At 30.7% G+C, this 20,538-nt stretch overlaps 1 protein-coding gene across 19 annotated transcripts in view; it reads left to right on the forward strand.

Annotated features, from left to right (window-relative positions):
• The window catches only part of LOC129911788 (cell adhesion molecule Dscam2), a 260,258-nt gene that overhangs the window by 191,945 nt on the left and 47,775 nt on the right, over positions 1-20,538 (forward strand). For 18 of the 19 annotated variants that reach the window (XM_055989710.1, XM_055989711.1, XM_055989724.1 and 15 more), the window contains 2 exons: positions 12,232-12,383; positions 18,712-18,984. In XM_055989710.1, the coding sequence (XP_055845685.1) occupies positions 12,232-12,383; positions 18,712-18,984 (425 nt within the window). Of the gene's footprint in view, positions 1-12,231; positions 12,384-18,711; positions 18,985-19,212; positions 19,449-20,538 lie in introns of those variants that run through there. The other variant, XM_055989721.1, reaches the window with a different exon arrangement.

Raw genomic sequence — 20,538 nt, forward strand, 5'->3', positions numbered from 1 at the left:
TTGAAAAAATTAAACTTATTTCAATAGTAGAATGTTCTAATTGATGGTTTACGATTAGCAAGATAGAATTGGATCCGCATAGTTCGCATTCTCTTTTATTGTAATGTCAAGTCTGATTGGTTTTGAAGTTGCATTTAAACGGTGCATTTAAAATAAACATTTATTAACACACAACTAACAAGATCTTATACTCGCAAATTGTTGAAAAACACTGGGGCGTATACGTAATTTTTTTTTTAAATTAAACTAAAAAAATTAAAGTTTTTATGAGTCTGAGGTCTGAAAGGAAAGCTGTTTAGAATTAAAGATTGAGAGCTTTTATGCCAAAAAATAGCATTGATTTTATTTCACAAAAATCAACTAAGACAAAGAGCATGAAAAAAACTCCGTAAATATAAGATTTTATAACTCAGCCCTTAGAAAACGAAGGTGCTAAGCGACATGTTTTTAAATTTAATTTTTTTTTTTTTTCTGAAAGATAAAGAGCCAACATAATTTTCTTAAAATTTAAAACGTTACCAAGAACCCATTTTTTGAATATTGATTTATGACAAAACTTGCGAAAAAAGATTTATCAACCTAAAAATGATTTTTTTGAAAAACGCTTTTGAAAAATTGTTAGCTAATTTATCATGGAAGGTAAATGGTTCACTTTTATAGTTGGTAAAGAAGTTATAAATCTAACTTGTCATTTATTTCCTATATTTTTGAAAACTCAAGTTTCAAAAAATAAATTTTAAATTAGTTCACCATTACACCGGTTTTGAAACAGAAAATAATGCTTTCGCTTATTATTCGAAATGTAATTAAAAAATCCATTTAAGTTGACAAGTTTTTCTATGGATTAGGTTTTAAAACATCAAATTTCATTATTTATCAACTGTTTTCTCTTTTATAGGTTCAAGTCATTTAAAAGTTAAATTTTCTACAAAAAATTACTCTTGCAATAAAGTCAAATTGTTAAATGTAAACCCATTAAAAATATTATTTTATAACTTTCTTACACTTTGTACAAAAGGCTTATAAATTTGACAATAAACAAAAAACGGGTTCTATCAATCACACAAAATCAAGGAGCACTTTTTAATTAATTGTTATAACTAGGTCTTAAAAAGAAATAAACTAAAACTATAAAAATAAATTTTTAATTCTATCCCCTTTTTGACTAACTCAAAAAAAACACATTTTTTAAGATATTTTACCTGGGGCAGGCAGGTTTTCCTAAATATCCTAAGATCAATATAATCCAGTTAAATAAGGGTTTAACCTCGGAATGAATGTTAGTAGAAATTTTTTTTGCTCAATATCTTCCTTTTGCCATTCTATAACATATCTCAAAAGTCTAGAAAAATCTCATGTGCGCTTGTCGCGATTTCCAGGTCATATCGCGAAATGGAGATTTTCAAAATTAGCAAAAATAGGCTATGGTATAATATACACATATGATACATGATTTCAAGGTATTTTTTAATGCTGATTCCAAAAAATCTAAAATTAAGACAATCTGACGTCTCTGGAAAAAGTTATACCTGTTTTTCATCTGTCAACTCATATTATTATAACAGTTGCAAACTTACTGCCGAAGAACCCTTAAAAATTATGGTAGATGAACCAAATTTTGCATGAAGATTTTAGAATCCATCATTATTAAAAATCAAAACAATCCCTTACAAAAAATATATATACCTATGAAATAATGGTATTTTTTGAAGGAAGAGCAAATTTTAGGATATGCACTAAAGAAGATTCTTGTTCATCTTAGGAATAAGTGCAAATAGGCTAATTTTTTCATTTTAATCTTTGTTTGGATATTCTTTAACTACCCTCAAAAATCAAAAAAAATCTCATGTCCGCAAGTCCTAATTTTCTTGGTTTGAAAATAAGGTGCAGATTTTAAAAAATTAATAAGAAAAGTTTAAATTTTTATATGTATACCAACATAAGCGACATGATTTAAAGGTATTTTTTTAACACTAATTCCAACAAAACTCACAAACAAGTCAACCTGACCATCCCTGAAAAGTAATGTACCTTATTCATGTTGATCTGACACAAATATCTGAAGTGTAGTTTTTCAATTTTTTAAAATCTGCACCTTATCTTCAAACCAAGAAAATTAGGACTTGCGGACATGAGATTTTTTTTTAGATTTTTGAGGGTAGTTAAAGAATATCCAAACAAAGATTAAAATGAAAAATATAGCCTATTTGCACTTATTCCTAAGATGAACAAGAATCTTCTTTAGTGCATATCCTAAAATTTGCTCTTCCTTCAAAAAATACCATTATTTCATAGGTATATATATTTTTTGTAATGGATTGTTTTGATTTTTAATAATGATGGATTCTAAAATCTTCATGCAAAATTTGGTTCATCTACCATAATTTTTAAGGGTTTTTCGGCAGTAAGTTTGCAACTGTTATAATAATATGAGTTGACAGATGAAAAACAGGTATAACTTTTTCCAGAGACGTCAGATTGTCTTAATTTTAGATTTTTTGGAATCAGCATTAAAAAATACCTTGAAATCATGTATCATATGTGTATATTATACCATAGCCTATTTTTGCTAATTTTGAAAATCTCCATTTCGCGATTTGACCTTGAAAACGCGACAAGCGGACATGAGATTTTTCTAGACTTTTGAGATATGTTATAGAATGGCAAAAGGAAGATATTGAGCAAAAAAAATTTCTACTAACATTCATTCCGAGATTTACCCCTTTTTTCTCCTTATTTTACTGTATTAATAAGTTTTCTGGCAAACTGAAGAACAACTTTTTGTTCATTATTGTTTTCTTCATAAGAATAAATTTATAAAACACTATATTTATCATGGGTAAGAAAAAAATAGTTCCCTTTAAAAATTAATATCTGAGCAATAAAAAAAAATAATATGTAACTTTTTTTAAATGCCGTTACAAAGAATGGCATTTTTTCTAAAAATAAAGATATTAGTGAAGTTTCTATGATAAGTATTAAGGAAGTTATTAACATTATCATGAGTAAAGGCATACCAAAGTTAGCGTTTTCTTAAATCACCGCTAATGGGTATCAACTTTGCAGATAGAGAGTTACTGTGGAACAATTTTTTTCTTAGAATGTACCCAAGAATCGTCCCTCAAAATGTTTTATCCCATTCCGGGACACCCTGTAGTATATGTTTATTCTGATTTTACTTTGGAAAAAAATATACAAAAGTTTAAAAAGTCATATCTTGAAAACGTACCCACTCTGGATTTTTTTATTGTTAATTTTTTAGGTCGCACAAAAGAAATAGTATAACTTAGAGTCCATTTGTTTTTAATTTCACATACATTTTGCTTTTACTAGCAAAAGGACAGATAACTCTTTGAAAATCTTATAAAGCTACTGTTTGATTTGAATGTATAACTAAATTATTCAAGTTGACGAAATTGCTAAGGTCAAAATAAGCAAATTCTAAATAAAAAGGTACACTCGGGCGTATGCGTACTTTTTTTGAATTTTCAATGCTTTTGCTCTATTTTCTCCATCTGAAAATTGAATACAAAACTTGAAATGAAATAAATTATTAAACAAAAACCTTGTCAAAATGTGTACGAAATTGATTAAAATGTGTGATGGTGACAGGGAAACTAAATATTTTAAAAAGCTAGAGAGAAAATAATTTTTCAATTTTTTTTTTTGACTAACAAAAACATTTTCTGGGATTGATTTCCGAAACGAAATATCCTTCATATATCTCTTTTATTTTTTTTTAAACTAAAATAAAAATACTAAAAAATAATCGATTTTGTGCCTCAATGATATATTTGTCAGTTTTTGCCTGATATAATATGTGTAATGGAATCTATGCTATTCCAAAACTGAAAACGTTACAATTTTTGTTTTGTTTTTTTTTTTTTTCATAATGAAATTAAATATATAAAGAATAAAAAACAAATGATGTAGGTTAAAATTAAAGAAATTAAATTTTTAAATTTAACCAGATAAAAGAAACGATATTATTTATATCTATTTATCAAATACTTTCAAACGTAGAGGAAATGTTAAATGGTCGAAAAACACAAAGCTAACTTTTGTTGCCTACAGCGTTTGAATTTGAATTAAAAGTTCATAAGGTATGCCAGAGTAATGACAATTTGTGATACCTCCAAAATAAAAATTCTAAAAAACAACAAACTAAAATCTTTTAACCTCACTAAGGCAAAGCCAAAAGGAGGGTTATGTGTTTGACAGATAGATATGTTCATCCATGCCATCATAACTCTTTGATTACTTATCTTAATTTAACAAGTGAGGTACCAAAGAAAGCGTCTTGTTTGTCCGCTAGCCATAAGCTGTAAAGGGCGTACGGCAGCGCCCTCTTTAGGCAAAAGTACATGCCTTGTCATTAAAATGCTTTCCCAAAAAACTTGAACCGAAATTAGATTATAATATATTATTTAGTATTAGAATTCCATCTTTTATAATTTTCTCACTTCTATATTCAAGATTAAAAGTTATTTATATTTTTATTTTTTTAATCTCAAGAAATCTGTCTTAAAAAAGTTATTTGGTCTTCACTACAAGGACAATAAACCTACGCTAAAAAAAAAAATATCTAAAATTCCAACAGTTTAATGGAAAATATAGAAGTTATCACCCCTAACAGTTTTCCTTGTCCTAGATCGGAGTAAAAATTTAAGTGACGAAGCTTTTTTCATGATTTTATTTTTTTTTTTATTTTTTTTATTCTCATTTCCATTTCCAAGAACATTTTCTCATTAAGAAACGATCCATTTGAATATAAAAAGAAGCAGACGACTGAAAATTCAAATCAAATCAAGTCTTAGAAAAAAAAAAAAATCTGCAAAAACCATATTATTCCTTGTGTGTGAATGTGGAAGAAGGGAAAACGTTATTATACAAAACTATGCTCAAATCTTTTAATCACCGCAAAGAAGGCTTCGGCATTCTAATGATTCTGATGGGTAAATAATCAAGCAGAGATGATATTTATTTCTAATGCGGTGTGGTTTCTTTACCCCTTTTTTTAGAGAAAGAGCTCACATCATTTGTATTTGCGCTGCTTCAAATAATCCAAATGAATTGCTCTGCATTGATTTCAAATCAATTAATGTTGATGCTTTTGATAAAACTCCCAATCAGTCAGCTTAGGAAAAATACAAAAAAAAAAGAATGAATGGGAATAGAAATTTGAACAAAAGTTTTAAATCCTTTTTTTTTTAGATTTGTGTTATTTATTTAAGATAAAAAGGAGTTTTAGATTGAAACAAAAATCTACCTATACATCACCTCAGTTCATTCATTCAGGACACACTTTTGTAGTCCTGCTTGATGCAATCAAAACTTAAATCAATTTAGGATTTTTAGTTCCTCGGCTAAATTTCTAATTCAACAATCCCTTAGATCTTTTCTCTTTTTTTTTTTTTGTGTCTTTGTTTTTCATCTTTTTTTTTTTGTTATTTGTTGGCACACTGATGGAGAAGGATTCGTTCGTTTTTTATTTTTCGATTTTATGTTTGCCTATTCTTCTATTGTCAGTTTTTTTCTCAATGTCCTTTTTGTAGAATTCTCAAATCACTCACAGAAATTAGGTCAACTACACTTTGGGTGTTGCATCAGTTCAGTTTAAAAAAAAAAAATAATGTTGGATAAGATAGAGAACGTTGAGTCCTGTCCCTGGGCCCAATCTGTGCATTGCTAGCTTACAAAGTGAAGCTTTAAATGGGAATGAGAATGGGATATAGAGTAGAGTAGTAGAGCCTCAAAAAGAAAATCACCCATTGGCACTGCAAGTTTAGTTTTATAGATCGACCTTCTTTTGCCAATGAACGGATGGACCTGGACCTGTACCCAGTACCCGGCCGGCATGCATATACACATGCCAGGACGAATGAACGACCAATCGGCCTTCACACAGCAACACACATTCTGGGGCACATCGAAATGCCATGAAAGTAGTGTTGTGGAATAGCAACATCAAAGATATTCCATAGGCATGCCATACAAAAGGATATAAATTGCTCCTGTTCAAAGAATCCGCATAGTTAGTGAATGTGTCATGTTGTGTGTATGTTTTGTTGGTGATGGGGCGATGGTGTTGGTGTTTTTGTTTAAAAAGAAACTGGCACTGGAGTCCATGTCCTTTGGGAGATGCGGGATGACTGCGATTTATAGCATGACCAAACATAAGATACAAATTGTATCTCTATACATACATTCATGTAGATGGACCAGGACATACATGCAAGTTTGTATGTGAGATGTTTTGAGAAGAAGGACCAAAAGGATAAGCAAGAAAAGGGCCAAAAACGATCGACGACAGCGACGAAACAAAAAACACACAAAAAAAAACCATATACATACCTAATCCAGAAAGGATGACCATAAGGACGAACGAGAACCGAGAACGAACAACTAGTTCGTCCTCAGAGAAATTATTCTGAAATTACAGTGTGGGTGAGTAATGAAATTCGTTTACATTACACAAGTGGGCGATGGTGTATTATTTGCGTGATGGCTCGTTCTCGTTATTCGCATGCAAGGCAAACTCTTACATTCGACTCAGATGGTAGCTTCATTAGCAAAGGGTCGGTATGTCCTAAAGTCAAAGAGAGAAAAGAGGACCCCCGAGGGATATGGCTGGCTGGATATATGGATATGGCATAGACAAAGCGGAGGTGTAGCCATAATTAATTACCAATAAGATGTATTTATGTGTCACCGCAGATGAATACATATGGGCACCTACGTGTGTTGGGTTTTTGATTACCTACATACAACCTACACATGATGGTAACGTCTGATATACATATCAAGGACAGGACATTTCTATATATATATATATTTAATACGATGTGTTGTGTGTCCTCGCTTTATGCTTTAACCAGTCAAGAATATCAAATTGCTGAGAAATGGGTTTATCAATCTTGTTGATAGCTAGTATTAATTACATAGTGTCTTTTAATAGGTGGACGAAAAATAATTATGATGTATGCATGGGTATACCTGTATCAGACGAAATGACAGAGGATAATCTATAACAGTCGGTCAACACCCACATAATTTTTTTTTTTTTTTTTTTTTTGTTGATGATTTTTGCAAAATTTTTTGCAAACAAATGACACAAGACAAAGTTTGTGTATTCAATTATATGGACATATCATATTTCATAATTAAAGGGAAAAATGTCTGATCATCATTTTTTATTTTGAAACATGATGTTTTACAATATTTCTTTCTTATTAACTCATCAAAAGCGGTTAGTTTATATGAGTTGGAGACGACTGAAAGACGATTGTTTGTAACAAGAAATGCAACAGTTAATATATTTTTAATGTTTCAGTTGTAAGCGACTCAACCGATTTCAACGAACATTTTTGTGAAGAAGCGTGTTCAAATTAAAAAAAAAAAAAAAATTACATAACAAAAAATTTTTTTGTTGAAAATAAAATTTTTTAAATAAGACAGAGAATTTCCATGAAACTTAGTTTTTATGTGTTGATCAATAGTTTCTTAAAAACTACATTTTTGAAAATCTTTAAACAACAATTTTAAAAATTATTTTCTAAAAATAATTCTTTATACACAAAAGTTAAATCAAGGGGCACGGTAGTGCCCAGCCAAGTTCTCTAGCAACTTTGGCACTACACCCTTATTTACAGGAAACAACTCAGGCCATTTTCGACCCCCCTCTAACTTCCACACCAAAGATGCTAGAAATTTCAAACTCGCTACAGTTGAGCTGGTCGAAACAAAACTCCTCACAAAATTTCAGCCTCTTACGATGAGTAGTTCCTGAGATATAGGGCTTCAAAAATCGCAAAAACCGTAACTGACTGACTGACTGACTGATTCACTCACTCACTGACAGATCATCAAAATTATGGAGAACTTCCCGTTAACGTAGAAACTTGAAATTTTACACGGTGATAGGACTTGTGGTGTATACAAAGGAAAAAATCGAAAATTTGAGATTTTCAATTCAGGGGGCGTGGCATCCGCCCATTTCCGCTGAATTTTCATCAAATATTATAGAGCACTTCTGATTATCGTAGAATCTTGAAATTTGGTTGAATGGTAGAGCTGGTAGTTTATACAAATGAAAAAATTTAAAATTTGAGAATTTTAGACAGGGGGCGTGGCAACCGCCCATTTTCACTGAATTTTCATCAAATATTATAGAGCACTTCTGATTATCGTAGAATCTTGAAATTTGGTAGAATGGTAAAGCTGGTAATTTATACAAAGGAAAAAATTTAAAATTTGAGAATTTCAACCAGGGGGCGTGGCAACTGCCCATTTTCATCAAATATAGAGATTTTCAATTCTACAGCCTTACCTTGCAAAAAGTAGTGAAATCACAACAAAAACATTACTGTTAAAAAAAGAGCCAAGTTCTCCTATGTTGAAATTATGCTGGCACAAAAAGTATTGAGATATAAAAGTGTACCAAGTTCTAAAGTTTGGGTTCAAATTCGTATCAATAAAATTTTGATTGTTTACTTGGCAAATTTTTGAAATAACTTTAAAAATCGGTATTTAAAAGAAAAATTGTCAAGTAAACAATCAAAATTTTATTGATACGAATTTGAACCCAAACTTTAGAACTTGGTACACTTTTTTATCTCAATACTTTTTGTGCCAGCATAATTTCAACATAGGAGAACTTGGCTCTTTTTTTAACAGTAATGTTTTTGTTGTGATACTTTGTTAAGAGATCCTTATCATTTAAAACGATGTTTAAAAAGCATTTCTTATAAAGTTTCTATGAATTAAAATCATCTTTTTATGTGTATAACAATTGTAAAACTTTAAATAACCCAGATTCTTTAACTAAATGTGATTTTTTTTCTGATTTTTAGTGGGATTTTTTTGTGTAACATAGCTATTTTTGTGATAATCTTCGAAAATCTAAATATAAAATCAAATATATTCTCTTTCTATCCCAACAGCTCCTTCAGATTTTTAATAATTTTTAATTAATTTAATTTAATAATTTACTAAACCTAAAGAACGTTGAGTTTTTCAATGAAAAAACGCATATTTTAACTAACACAAAAAATTGCTATTTCTAACGGACTCACAGCGGGTATTTTGGTGTAAAACCTGACCAAAAATATTTGGGCACATTTTTCACATCAAATAGGTACAAAATCACTAAAAAGTTATTTAGAAGACAAATTTTCATTTTCTTGTTATAGTAAAACCCACTTAAGTGCTTACCTCCATATTAGCCGAGAAAAAAAAATTATTTAAAATAAAAAAAATACACGTACAGTCCTGTGCTATAACTAAAACTAGTATTTTATTCTTTATTTTGTTTTTTGACTCAAGTTGTTTCATTAAGTAGTTTTTGAGAAATTAAGTTTTAAAGATGAAATTTAGAAAAAAAAAATTGTTTCGTTAATTAATATAAAATTAATATAAAATTTGAATTGTATAAAATTTAGCAATATCATGGACCTTTTTTTATCATTATTTAATGTCCTGGAAGTTTTAAGTCAAATACTAAAGAATCCATTCTAATAAATAACAAAGTTCCTAAAAAAATAAAAAAAAAAAACTGAAATATACATACCTACCTACTGTTTTTTTTTTTCTTTTTGCATTAAAATTTTATATTCGCATTTTTTTAACTGAATGCATTATATCAATATTGTGTCAACATTTTAGGACAATTGGAGCCAAATTGACCAAGTTATGAGTATTATAATACTTCGCTTACGAATGTTTTATTCCAGAGTTCAAAACTTTGAATCGAGAACGATTAACGTTTTCAAAGCCTCATAACTTCAAAACTACTGCACTGATTCTTTTGGAATTTGAAATACTATTTCTGTAAAGGTATCCCTTTAAATAATTTTCTCATTAATATAATACATTCAATGGAATAATATAAAAATTTATTAGTAAGGGTTTTTGAGGAGTATATTTCAAAAGGCCCTTATTTACGGGGGGAGGGCAGACTCGGGCAAACTCTTGAAATGCAATATTGTTCTACATATCTAACAGTTTAATAATATATACGTAAGACCATGCTTAAAAGCATTAATGTTCACAAAAAACAACAAAAAAAAGTGCAAATTTTTTAAGTGTGTACCTACTTCAACCCCCTCGTATGAAAAAATAGAGTTGCATAGGTATACAATTAATTTTTTTTTAGAATACAATTAATTTTTTTTTAAATACAATTAATACCTTGATTGTCAATATCCATATCAAAAATTTTCACTAAAATTACTTTTAAGCAAAAAACAAAATGCTTACAAAATTCACTTTTTTTATAAAAATCGCAGAAAAAATAAAGTTTACCCAAATAGTGCAAGTTGCAACTGATGGTGTCGTGAACTGGGTTGGCCAATTTATAGATAGATTTTACTAGAAAGTAGCCTGGTTATCTACCTGTTATGGGACATAAGCTTAATCCCGGGGGCAAAATTGAGAAATTTGATTTATGACCACGTTTTATGTTTGTTACCTCATAAGTCATAACTTTGTCATAACCAATTTTGATAATTTTTTTTTGTGTTGGAAAGCTGGTGACTGCAGTGTGGTCTTATTTTTTGGCTATAGAAAAAACATAAAACCCAGTTTTGATCCATGGAAGTCGGTTTTGTTTTTTTGATAAAAATGATTATTTACGGGTTTTTATAAAAATTAACCAACGCAATGGTTAAATTTGGACTTCACTAAAGTTTTTTTTTTTTATCGGTAAACTCTTGTACCTTACGTCGAAACAGACGAAAAATAGACTGACTCAAAAAAAGACATATCGTCGGTGAAACCAGAAAAGTGTGTAACTCCATTTTAGAAAATTTTATAGGAGAGCAAAAAAACAAAATCGTTTTGAAGGCATTTGTATGAGTTTTCATTTTCTAATTTGCTAATAAAATAAAAACTATGAACTTTAAGGGGATTCTGAGTTTAAGGAACGGTAGATATTAGGTTTGTCTAACAGATGGCATTCAAATCTAATTTTCAGAAAATTTGGAGTTACAGACTTTTCTGGTTTCACCGACGATATTATGATTACTTGTATTCAAAGATTTATCAAGCATGAGCTTCCTATACTTTCATCAATAAGTTTTTCGATTTTTGAAAAAATGTTGAAATTTCTTCTTTTTTTTTTTGAAAATCAAATTTTCGAAAACTGGTCATTGGATTTTTTTGAAATTTTGCTTTTTGCGTTATGACATCAAGCACTTTTTTGAACTTCTCAAAAGCCTCGAAATTTGTTTCAACTTTTCACAAATAAGTCATTTAAAAAATAAATTTTTTAGTTAATTCGGTGAAAAACGGTGCATCGGTGATCGTTTTAAATAATTGTTCAACAAAACTTGAAAAAAAAAAAAACACAATAAAACTTTATACTGTTTAAATTGTAATCAAAACACAGGTACACTCGGGCGTATGAGTACCTTTTTTTTTAAATTAAGACACATTTTTCGCTTCACATTAAAATCAAAATTATCTACTTAAATATTAAAAAAGAAGAAGACAAAAGCTTGAAAAAATTATTTTAGTGAGATTTTTTAAAAACATTAAATATTCAATTTAAAAAAAGTACCTACGGAACAACAGCACTTACTAGAATTTTTTCACAATTCACAAACACCCCAAAATTATCATTAAATAAGATTCAATAACTTAGTTCTTTAATTTGTATTTAAGGAATAGTTTACTCTTTCGGTTGTACAGAACTAAGATATTTTTAAAAGTTCCAGCTTCAAGAAATATGTTTAATATTGAGATAAATTCAATCAAAAAAAAACATAATAGTTAGGGCTTCGACAAGTATGTAGTTTAAAAAATAGATTTTTTTTAAAAAATGTGATTTGTAAAACTTATGTATCTTGGACAAAAAATAGAAAAAATTTAATTTGTAAAACTTATGTATCGAATTCTTTAACACTGCCCGAGAAAGTTTATAGTCATGTCAATCTCTTTCTATAGTTAAAGCAAAATATCTCGGGCAAAAATAAAAACCTACAAATTGTCTCATATTTATTTTATTTTTCCTCCATTTGGTCCAATCTCTATGTGAAAATCCGTATATCTGGCAAACAATTGAAACAATAATTTTTACTTATTTCCTGTTTTTTTCGCTGCCTGCTGTTTTTTTTATATTCTGTTTACGAGTACATATTACATATATCTACTTTTAAAATTGATATCCTTGATTATCAGATTTTTCTTTCTCTTCTGTTTTTTTTTCATGTATCTTCCTTTTGAAAACACCAGATTTATGATCGGACAATACATCACTGTCCATGGCGATGTAATTAGTCACGTTAATATTAGCCATGTTATGGTCGAGGATGGAGGCGAATACTCTTGCAATGGTGAGAATCGAGCTGGAAAAGTCTCCCATTCTGCACGACTGAATATTTATGGTACGTATATATAAAATTTTTTTTTTGACAAAAAATTATACACTTTTTTTGTGTATGTACTATCCCCGCATGAAATGTTGTCATTTATTTTTTTTTTCTGTAATTTTTTTTATTTTGTCCTTTTTATTTTGTGTTATGCGAGTGTCAGAAGCAATGTTCCAATCCAAAAGCAAAGCAACACAACATAAAACAACAACACCCTAGCCAACATCATTGCATTGTGCCAATGAAACGAAACGGTTGTGATTTTTATCCTTTTACCCACTCCACTTACCAATGGACGATGGTCGATGATAGTGAACAGGGCTTCTGTTTTTGCAATGGCAGCTACTTCCGGGCGCGCGATATATGCGGTTTTGTGTGAAGATGACGATGCGATGCAATGATGATGATGATGGTTTGCTGGTGTCGTTGTGGCATTGCATGATGATGGTGGCAAGCAGAAATAAAAAAAAAAAAAAAAACAACAGTTATTCGTGTTATGTTTTGTCATATTTTTGTGTGGCGGACGGAATTTTGTCCGTTTTGATTTTCAATTCATTTTCATTTTCGAGCGATTTTTTTGGTGTTTTGTTTTATTATCCAATTCATTCACACTGAATTCCATTTAATTCAAAAATTCCCTTATTTTTCCTCCCCACCCCCATTAAAAAAATGGTTGAAAGGGGGTTGTGTGGGAAAGAAGCGATTTATATAACACAATTCGAACAAATGAAAGGATAACGTACTGCAAATTCGTTTGTATGTTTGCTGGAGGATGCTCTGTGACATTTCATGCATGTGTGTGTGTGTGTGTGTGTGTGTGTATGTTTGACTGTCTCTGTTTAGATTATGGATATCAATGTGGGTTTCCGGTGCGGAACGGCTTATTGCATTGTGTCCTGGCACACAAAAGAAGAGTAAGAGGCAGAAGTCTGAATTTTAAAATCTCACCCAGTATAGTGCCAGCCACCGTTCAGGAATACAACACACAGAAAACAAAAAATAAAGAGAACAGCAGCAGAGATAGACACGATTGGAATGTAAACGAATGGCTGCTGTTGGACATGGTCATGTATATGAATATATGCCTATATATATGCTTCTGGATATGCCTATGTTACCGACTACGACCGCGTCACAGTGTCATGCGGGCTACAGCACATTGACGTTATACTGACCCACATAGATATGGCATCCATATCGTATTTTTGAATACATCTCTTCCCCCCATTCCATTACCCCTCCTTTTTTCATGTACAAAGTTGTATGTTCGTTGAATTGAATAACAACTTCATTTTACTCCTCTAGGGAGGGGATGTTTTACGAATTTTTTTTTTTTTCATTAATTTTCGATTGGAAAAGGACTTGGAGAATACCACCCATTTGGGAGCGGACCTGTACTTTTACCCATATGTAAATATCTGATCCATCCAAAGGGTTTGGGTTGTTCTCATAAATGATAAATTATTAGATTTCAATTTGAATGCAATAACATGCGGACCCAAAGTGTACACACAAAAGCAGCAAAACGGAAGTTGAAAAAAAAAAGGACACCAACTTAAAAAAAGAAAAAATGAAAAACAACTATTGAGCTGTCAATGCCATGAAAACTCTCGAACATTCGATTCAGAAAACCGACCGTTACGAAATGGAATGGGTAGGACAGGCACAGGGGCGATCAATTGCGGTATAGTGATATGATGGTGGCTGGGAAAGTAGGTTTCATATGCGGATACGGATGCAGATTCGTTCATGCGACGCAATCAACGGATGTAATTGAAGTTTTCGAATTAAGCTTTTGCAATTTAATTCAAATTAAATCCGGAATAAATAATGCGCAAGGAAATGTTATGAAGTGTGGAAAGGATAACAACTACACTGAGCAAGAGAGTGGGAGAGTAAATTGAGTCGAATAGAATGTAGGAGTAGGAAAGTACTTGACCGATAAAATGGTGAAATTCAATTGACAGAAAGATATCTAATATCTATCTCTCTGCCTGGCCTACTAAACACACATACATTTATATTATCCTGCAGGGTATAACTTACCTATATACCTACTTCATTTTGATGCAAAGTTAACCACCATCTATCTCTCTCTCTCTCTCTCTAATATTATGCATTTTGGTTTCAATCTATAATGGGCATTTGGGAATTCCAGTTCAATAAGCGTACTGTGGATTATGAGCATTTAGGTTAAGCACTGTGTGGAACACTGTTGGATTTGTATGATTACACACAGGAGTCATCAAACTCTCTCTCTAATTTCGGTATAAAGAGGGATTCGCGAAATCATTTTTTGAAAAAAATTCTCAAATGAATTTCAATGGATATAGATAAGAGTAATGCGTGATAACGAGTATTTGACCTGTTTTTAATGCGAATAGGTACCTACTTAATGTGAAAATGAGGGATAATAATTTTGTTCAGGAATTGTGTGGTTATCACTATTTAGTGTAATCAGACAAATCTGTGATGGGTTTGTTATTAAAAAATATGTCATTTCTATTAGATTATCAAAGTTTTTTAACAAGTAGGTACTAGCAGGAATAATGAGAAATCAATAGTTGACTAGATTTAGAGATATTTTTTTTTGTAATTCATACGATTTTCCAGTTGAACATTTGATACTCTTGTCGGTTGTTACACACATGTATTATAATCTGTATCATACTCTACCTGCTCGACATTACTAAAACCATGCTATAGAAATCACTCCCAATAATATGGAGCAGAGAGTTTCCTTCTTTTTGTATATTTTTGATCAATATGCAGACAGAACCCCCAAATGCTAATTTTTTTTTTTTCAAACCTGCCTTGTTCGATTGCTCAAGACTAACCCAGGAAAGCCCATAATTTTTTCTCGCTAGCCCACCCTTAGTTCTAAAATTATAACGGAATTATTGTTTTTTATTTCGCCTCAAGAACCACATAAAATAAATTTTTTTGTATTCAGTGTAAAAATTGTTAGTTTTGCAATTTTGTTCGTTTGTACAACGTTTGCCCAGGATAGAACTACTTTTCTTTTTTCTTTATTTCACTATTTTTCCAAAATATACAATAAAAAACTTTTTTTTTCATTCCTATGAGAAACCGAAAAAATTGTGATTTTTTGTGAAAAAATCGATAGTTTAAGACAGTGGTTTGTTTGTCCAAGGTTAGCCCAGAATATTCCAATTTTTATTTTCGCAATCCTATACTTAGTTTAAAAATTATAGAAGAGTTAGTTTTTATTTACCACATAAAAAAATTACGCATACACCACAGTGACCTTTTTAAAATTTTATAATTAAAAAAAAAAACAAATCCACTGGTGTTTGCTTTGAGCCTCAAATTTAAGTAAGATCTATCCAAACATTTTTCAAAAGTAACAAGAAATATAAAATGGTGTCAAGTGATTTCTTTTCCAGTACACGAATTGAACTTTTTAGGCCTTTCTAAATAACTTTGGTAATTCCGAAAAATTACATAAGTTTTTTTTTGTTAGCCCACCATTAGTTCAAAAATTATAAAAAAAAAGGTTTTTTTCCAAATTACCAACCTCTTAAAATCCAAATTTATTTTTTTCAGTGTAAAAATTGTCATTTTTCCACTTTTTTTCAATTCACCATACTAATCCCAAAAAACTACATAATTTTTTTCGATAACCCACCATTAGTTCAAAAATTATTTAAAAAAAAATTCAAACTTCACAGGTCTTCAAAGGTCTTCAAAGGTCTTGCAAAGATTTAAACAGGTTTTGAAAGAAGGAATATATTTCTTATAGAAACCGTTATAATTTATATCGAATTCAGCACACCGAAAACCTATAGAAAAGTATATCATAGTCTTGACACCAAAAACCTTGAAGACCTGTGAAGTTTGAATTTTTTTTTAAATAATTTTTGAACTAAGGGTGGGTTATCGAAAAAAATTATGTAGTTTTTTGGGATAAGTATGGTGAATTGAGAAAAAGTGGAAAAAGGACAATTTTTACACTGAAAAAAATAAATTTGGATTTTTAGAGGTTGGTAATTTGAAAAAAACCTTTTTTTTATAATTTTTGAACTAATGGTGGGCTAACAAAAAAAAAGTTATGTAATTTGTCGGAATTACAAAAATTATTTAGAAAGGCCTAAAAAGTTCATATAGAAACCGTTATGATCTATATTTAAAAAAAAATCTTCAAATTAAGGCATTACATCAAAAGTGGTAAAAAAACGTCTTTTTTTTTTCATTTTCTAAAGGTAATATTTCAAAGCTGATAGGATACTTTTGACTTCAGATTCGAGTTCAACACACCCAAAACCTTCAGAAAAGTATATTTTGGTTCATGCAGGGAAGATCTTGTTAACTCCAAAATAAGACAAAAAACGATTTTTTCGAACTTTCTAACTGTAATATTTCAAAAACGGCAGCTGATAGGATATTCCTGACTTCAGATTCGAGTTCAGCAAACTTATAGAAAAGTAAATCATAGTTTCGGCACCAAAAAAAATTAAATTTTGTAGACCTCTTCATACCAAAAAAAAAATTGTTCAGTGTAAAAATTATCCTTCCTACGCATTTCTTGAATAAACGGTGGTTATTCCAACACATTCCGTCAATGTTTTTACATTTTATTTCAATTATTCACGGTAAAGCTAAAAATTAAACCTCAAAATTTTTGACCCATAAACTAGTCCAATTCGTTTGTTTAGTTTTTGTCCAAACTTTTCGTTTGTGCACCCTTAAAAAAAATTTTAAAGCAATTTTTTTTTGTTTTTATTGGAAAAATAAATTTTCTAAAACGCTCAAATTTTGAGATAGACGTATAAAACAAAAACGCACTCGTATGTCCAGCTCAAGGTCAATGTGAGTGTGAACTAAGAGACGAATATGTAAAATCTAAAATTTTATAGAATTGTGATTCCCTATTTTTTAATTATCCCTTAATACTTCTAGGAGAGTATAAAATGATTATGAGAAGTATGGAAACTTATGCGTATCACTCGTAACAATCTCAAATGTTCACCTTTGACATTTAAATAAACCTAAATAATTTATATTTGTATAAGTCCAGGTCAAGTGCATATTCTAATTTTACTGATTCAAAAATTGTGAAATCAAATTTTGTAGCACTTGGAAATGTTAAAAACAGATTTAGGGAAAAAAATTTAAAATACCTTAACATATGAATACTTTACTCATCTTTTCACTTTAATACTCCATCCTTGTTTAATCCTTTTTTTTTATAACATAAGGCTCACGTTGAGATTAAATAAAACTACAAAACTATCCAAGTGTATTCAATTTGGCTGAAAGGAGTCATCTAGATTTAAAAAAAAAAAACAGAAAAACCCCTACCACCTTTAACCGAAAGATGATGATGATGATGTTGGTTGGAGGCATTTAATGGTCCACTGATAGAAAGAAAACACGAATAACACCGGTCGGTGTACCGATATGACGATGGTGGACTTGCTCGCACATATTCCAATTCAAAAACCGCTCTCTAAAACTCCGAATCCGACAGACACTACAAATAATTAGGAATCCTCGTTTTTTTTTGTCAGGCTCAAGAGAAGCATCATCATCATTATACCTATATCCCTCAATCTCCCACAAGGATCTCTCTCTATTTTTCAAGGATTCTGTTCTGTTTATCAAAGTTTTTGAGAGTAGGGTATATAGTAGGTACCTATATCTTTAGGCAGTATCCAGGACTAAATTGAGAATCCTGGTGCCCGTCGTCGTCGTGTCAGTCGTCCTGATGATGCCTGTGTGTGTTTATTAATGCACATTTCATATATCCATAAGCGGGATTCTTTATTTTGTTCGCCGTTCCCCGTTTTGTGGGAATTTAAATTGTAAATCTAAATGCAAAACTTGTTCCTTTCATATTCATAGGCATGTATCACAGTACAAGCCAGTAGGTACTTTTCCTTATATACACACATATTCAGGAGGCAGAGAACAGGATGTTGGTTGTTATGTAGCCAAAAGGATGTAAAATGTTCTGGTGCAGAAATCAGTTGATTCTCCTTTTTTTTTTTGTGTGTGTGTGATTTTTTGCTGCTGCTTTTTTGAAGTTCTTTCATTTTTGGTTGTCGAGTGCAGAGTGTGTTTAATTTCCCTATTTTTTTTTTTTTCTCTCCACAGGATATGTTTGTATTTATATTTTTTTGTGCACTATTTCGTCCTTCCCAAATAACACACAATATATATAGTAGATATATCCCCGAGCCCCAGTCCTACCCTAACAATGACACTGCATAAACATTTTTATGTGTGAAACTCAAATATTGTTATACCCTACTATACGAGTAGTATGTTATGAGTATCCGTGTGTGATTTCCTTTTTTTTTTTGCTTGGGTTTTTTTGCAGGACTCCCGTATATTCGTTTAATCCCTAAAGTCACTGCAGTGGCTGGAGAGACATTAAATTTGAAATGTCCTGTGGCCGGATACCCCATCGAGGAGATACACTGGGAGCGTAGCGGCAGAGAATTACCTGATGATATACGACAGAGGGTGCAACCGGATGGATCTTTGGTCATAAGTCCGGTCCAGAAGAACGCAGATTCGGGCGTTTACACATGCTGGGCACGTAATAAACAAGGACATAGTGCGCGCAGGAGTGGCGAAGTCACCGTCATAGGTTAGTAAAATATAACACCTATTGTTTTATCTTTCTATATACACCAGTCATGTATTTCTACATAAATGTGCAGTATAAATGTCTACATACATGTGTACACTACACATATATAAAATGAACAAGGACTTATAGTCTATGTTGTTATAAGTCCTAGTTACATATTGTTTTGTGTGTGTGTCACATTGTGTAAACATTAAAAATTTAATTAATTGAAATTAATTTTTACAGTAATTTGCAGTATGCGGCCAAAGAGGATATGAGTGTGTCATAATTATTTATATAGTTTGTTTAACTTTTTGCCAAGGCGTATATAGAATGCATAAGGGTGGTGCATTTTTTTTTATTTTTTAAACAAAATATGCAACCAATGGCATTTAAATAGGAATAAAATGGAGATTTGTTGTGGTTTTTTTATCATTTATGTGGAACAGTGGAGAATTTTATATTTTTTGTTTATAGAGGTGAGGATTTGTTAATGTAGAAATAAATTGTTTAGATTTTTGGCAATTTAAGCATTATTTTTATTCTACTTCATAGTCTTTATTATAAATTTTCAAGTTAATTTTCATTAAGTCCAGTAACCTTGTTATTTCTGTAGCCGTAAATCTTGTAGTTCATTTTTTGGCAGAGTTGTTTTCAATTACAGCTCAATGAATACAGTAAAAAAAAGGACCTGAAATAGACTCTTGAGGAACTCGATATATTTCGAAATTGTGATCTCGAATATTCATATAAAAACACGGATTGTTTTCTTTGACACAATTGAACCAGACTTGAAGTATTAAAAAAATCATGTGTAAAATTCACACGTGGTAGAAACGAAACCTTCAAAAATCGTTTTTATTGCAAAAAAATATCGAAAAAATCTACCTATCATCACCTTTAAATCAATTTTTTTTTAAATGACGACCTAATAAATTTTATAGCATCTGTAAGCGTATTATTTCAGCTCAAAATATTTATATTCAATATGTCTATGCAACATCTACAAAAAGAGCTAGAATTTTTTCATCAAAAAAGCAAAAAAAAACAATCTTTTTTCTCTTCTTACACCATTAAATCCATTTTTACTTGCGATATAGGTACTATATATCAAGTTATGCATTCGTACAAAAAAAAAAAGTTGAGATAACATTTTTCCATGACATTACGATGGTAGACAATGCCAAAAAAGTGGGTCCCGGAAGTCCGTCTGTCTGTCTGTCTGTCTGTCTGTCTGTCAGTCTGTCTGTCAGTCTGTCAGTCTGTCTGTCTGTCTGTCTGTATAAGGAGCTACAGCCTAAACGGATGGACCGATTAATGTCAAACTTGGTATGTAGCGTTATTTGGCGACTCTCCAGAGGGGTTTTTGGAATTAATTTTTTTGGACCAAAAATAACGGTACTTGTCATATACCGATTTTAGTAAAATTGAAATATCTCAAAAACGGCTCCAACGATTTTGTTTAAAAAATTCAAATATTAGTTTTAAGCTGAGGTCTATATTTCAATGAAATTTTTTTTTTTCGAAAATCGTTATTAACGGTTCCTGCCATAGAACCGTTTTTTTCAAATT

This window comes from Episyrphus balteatus, chromosome 2 (assembly GCF_945859705.1).
Source record: "Episyrphus balteatus chromosome 2, idEpiBalt1.1, whole genome shotgun sequence".
NCBI classification, from domain to species: domain Eukaryota; kingdom Metazoa; phylum Arthropoda; class Insecta; order Diptera; family Syrphidae; genus Episyrphus; species Episyrphus balteatus.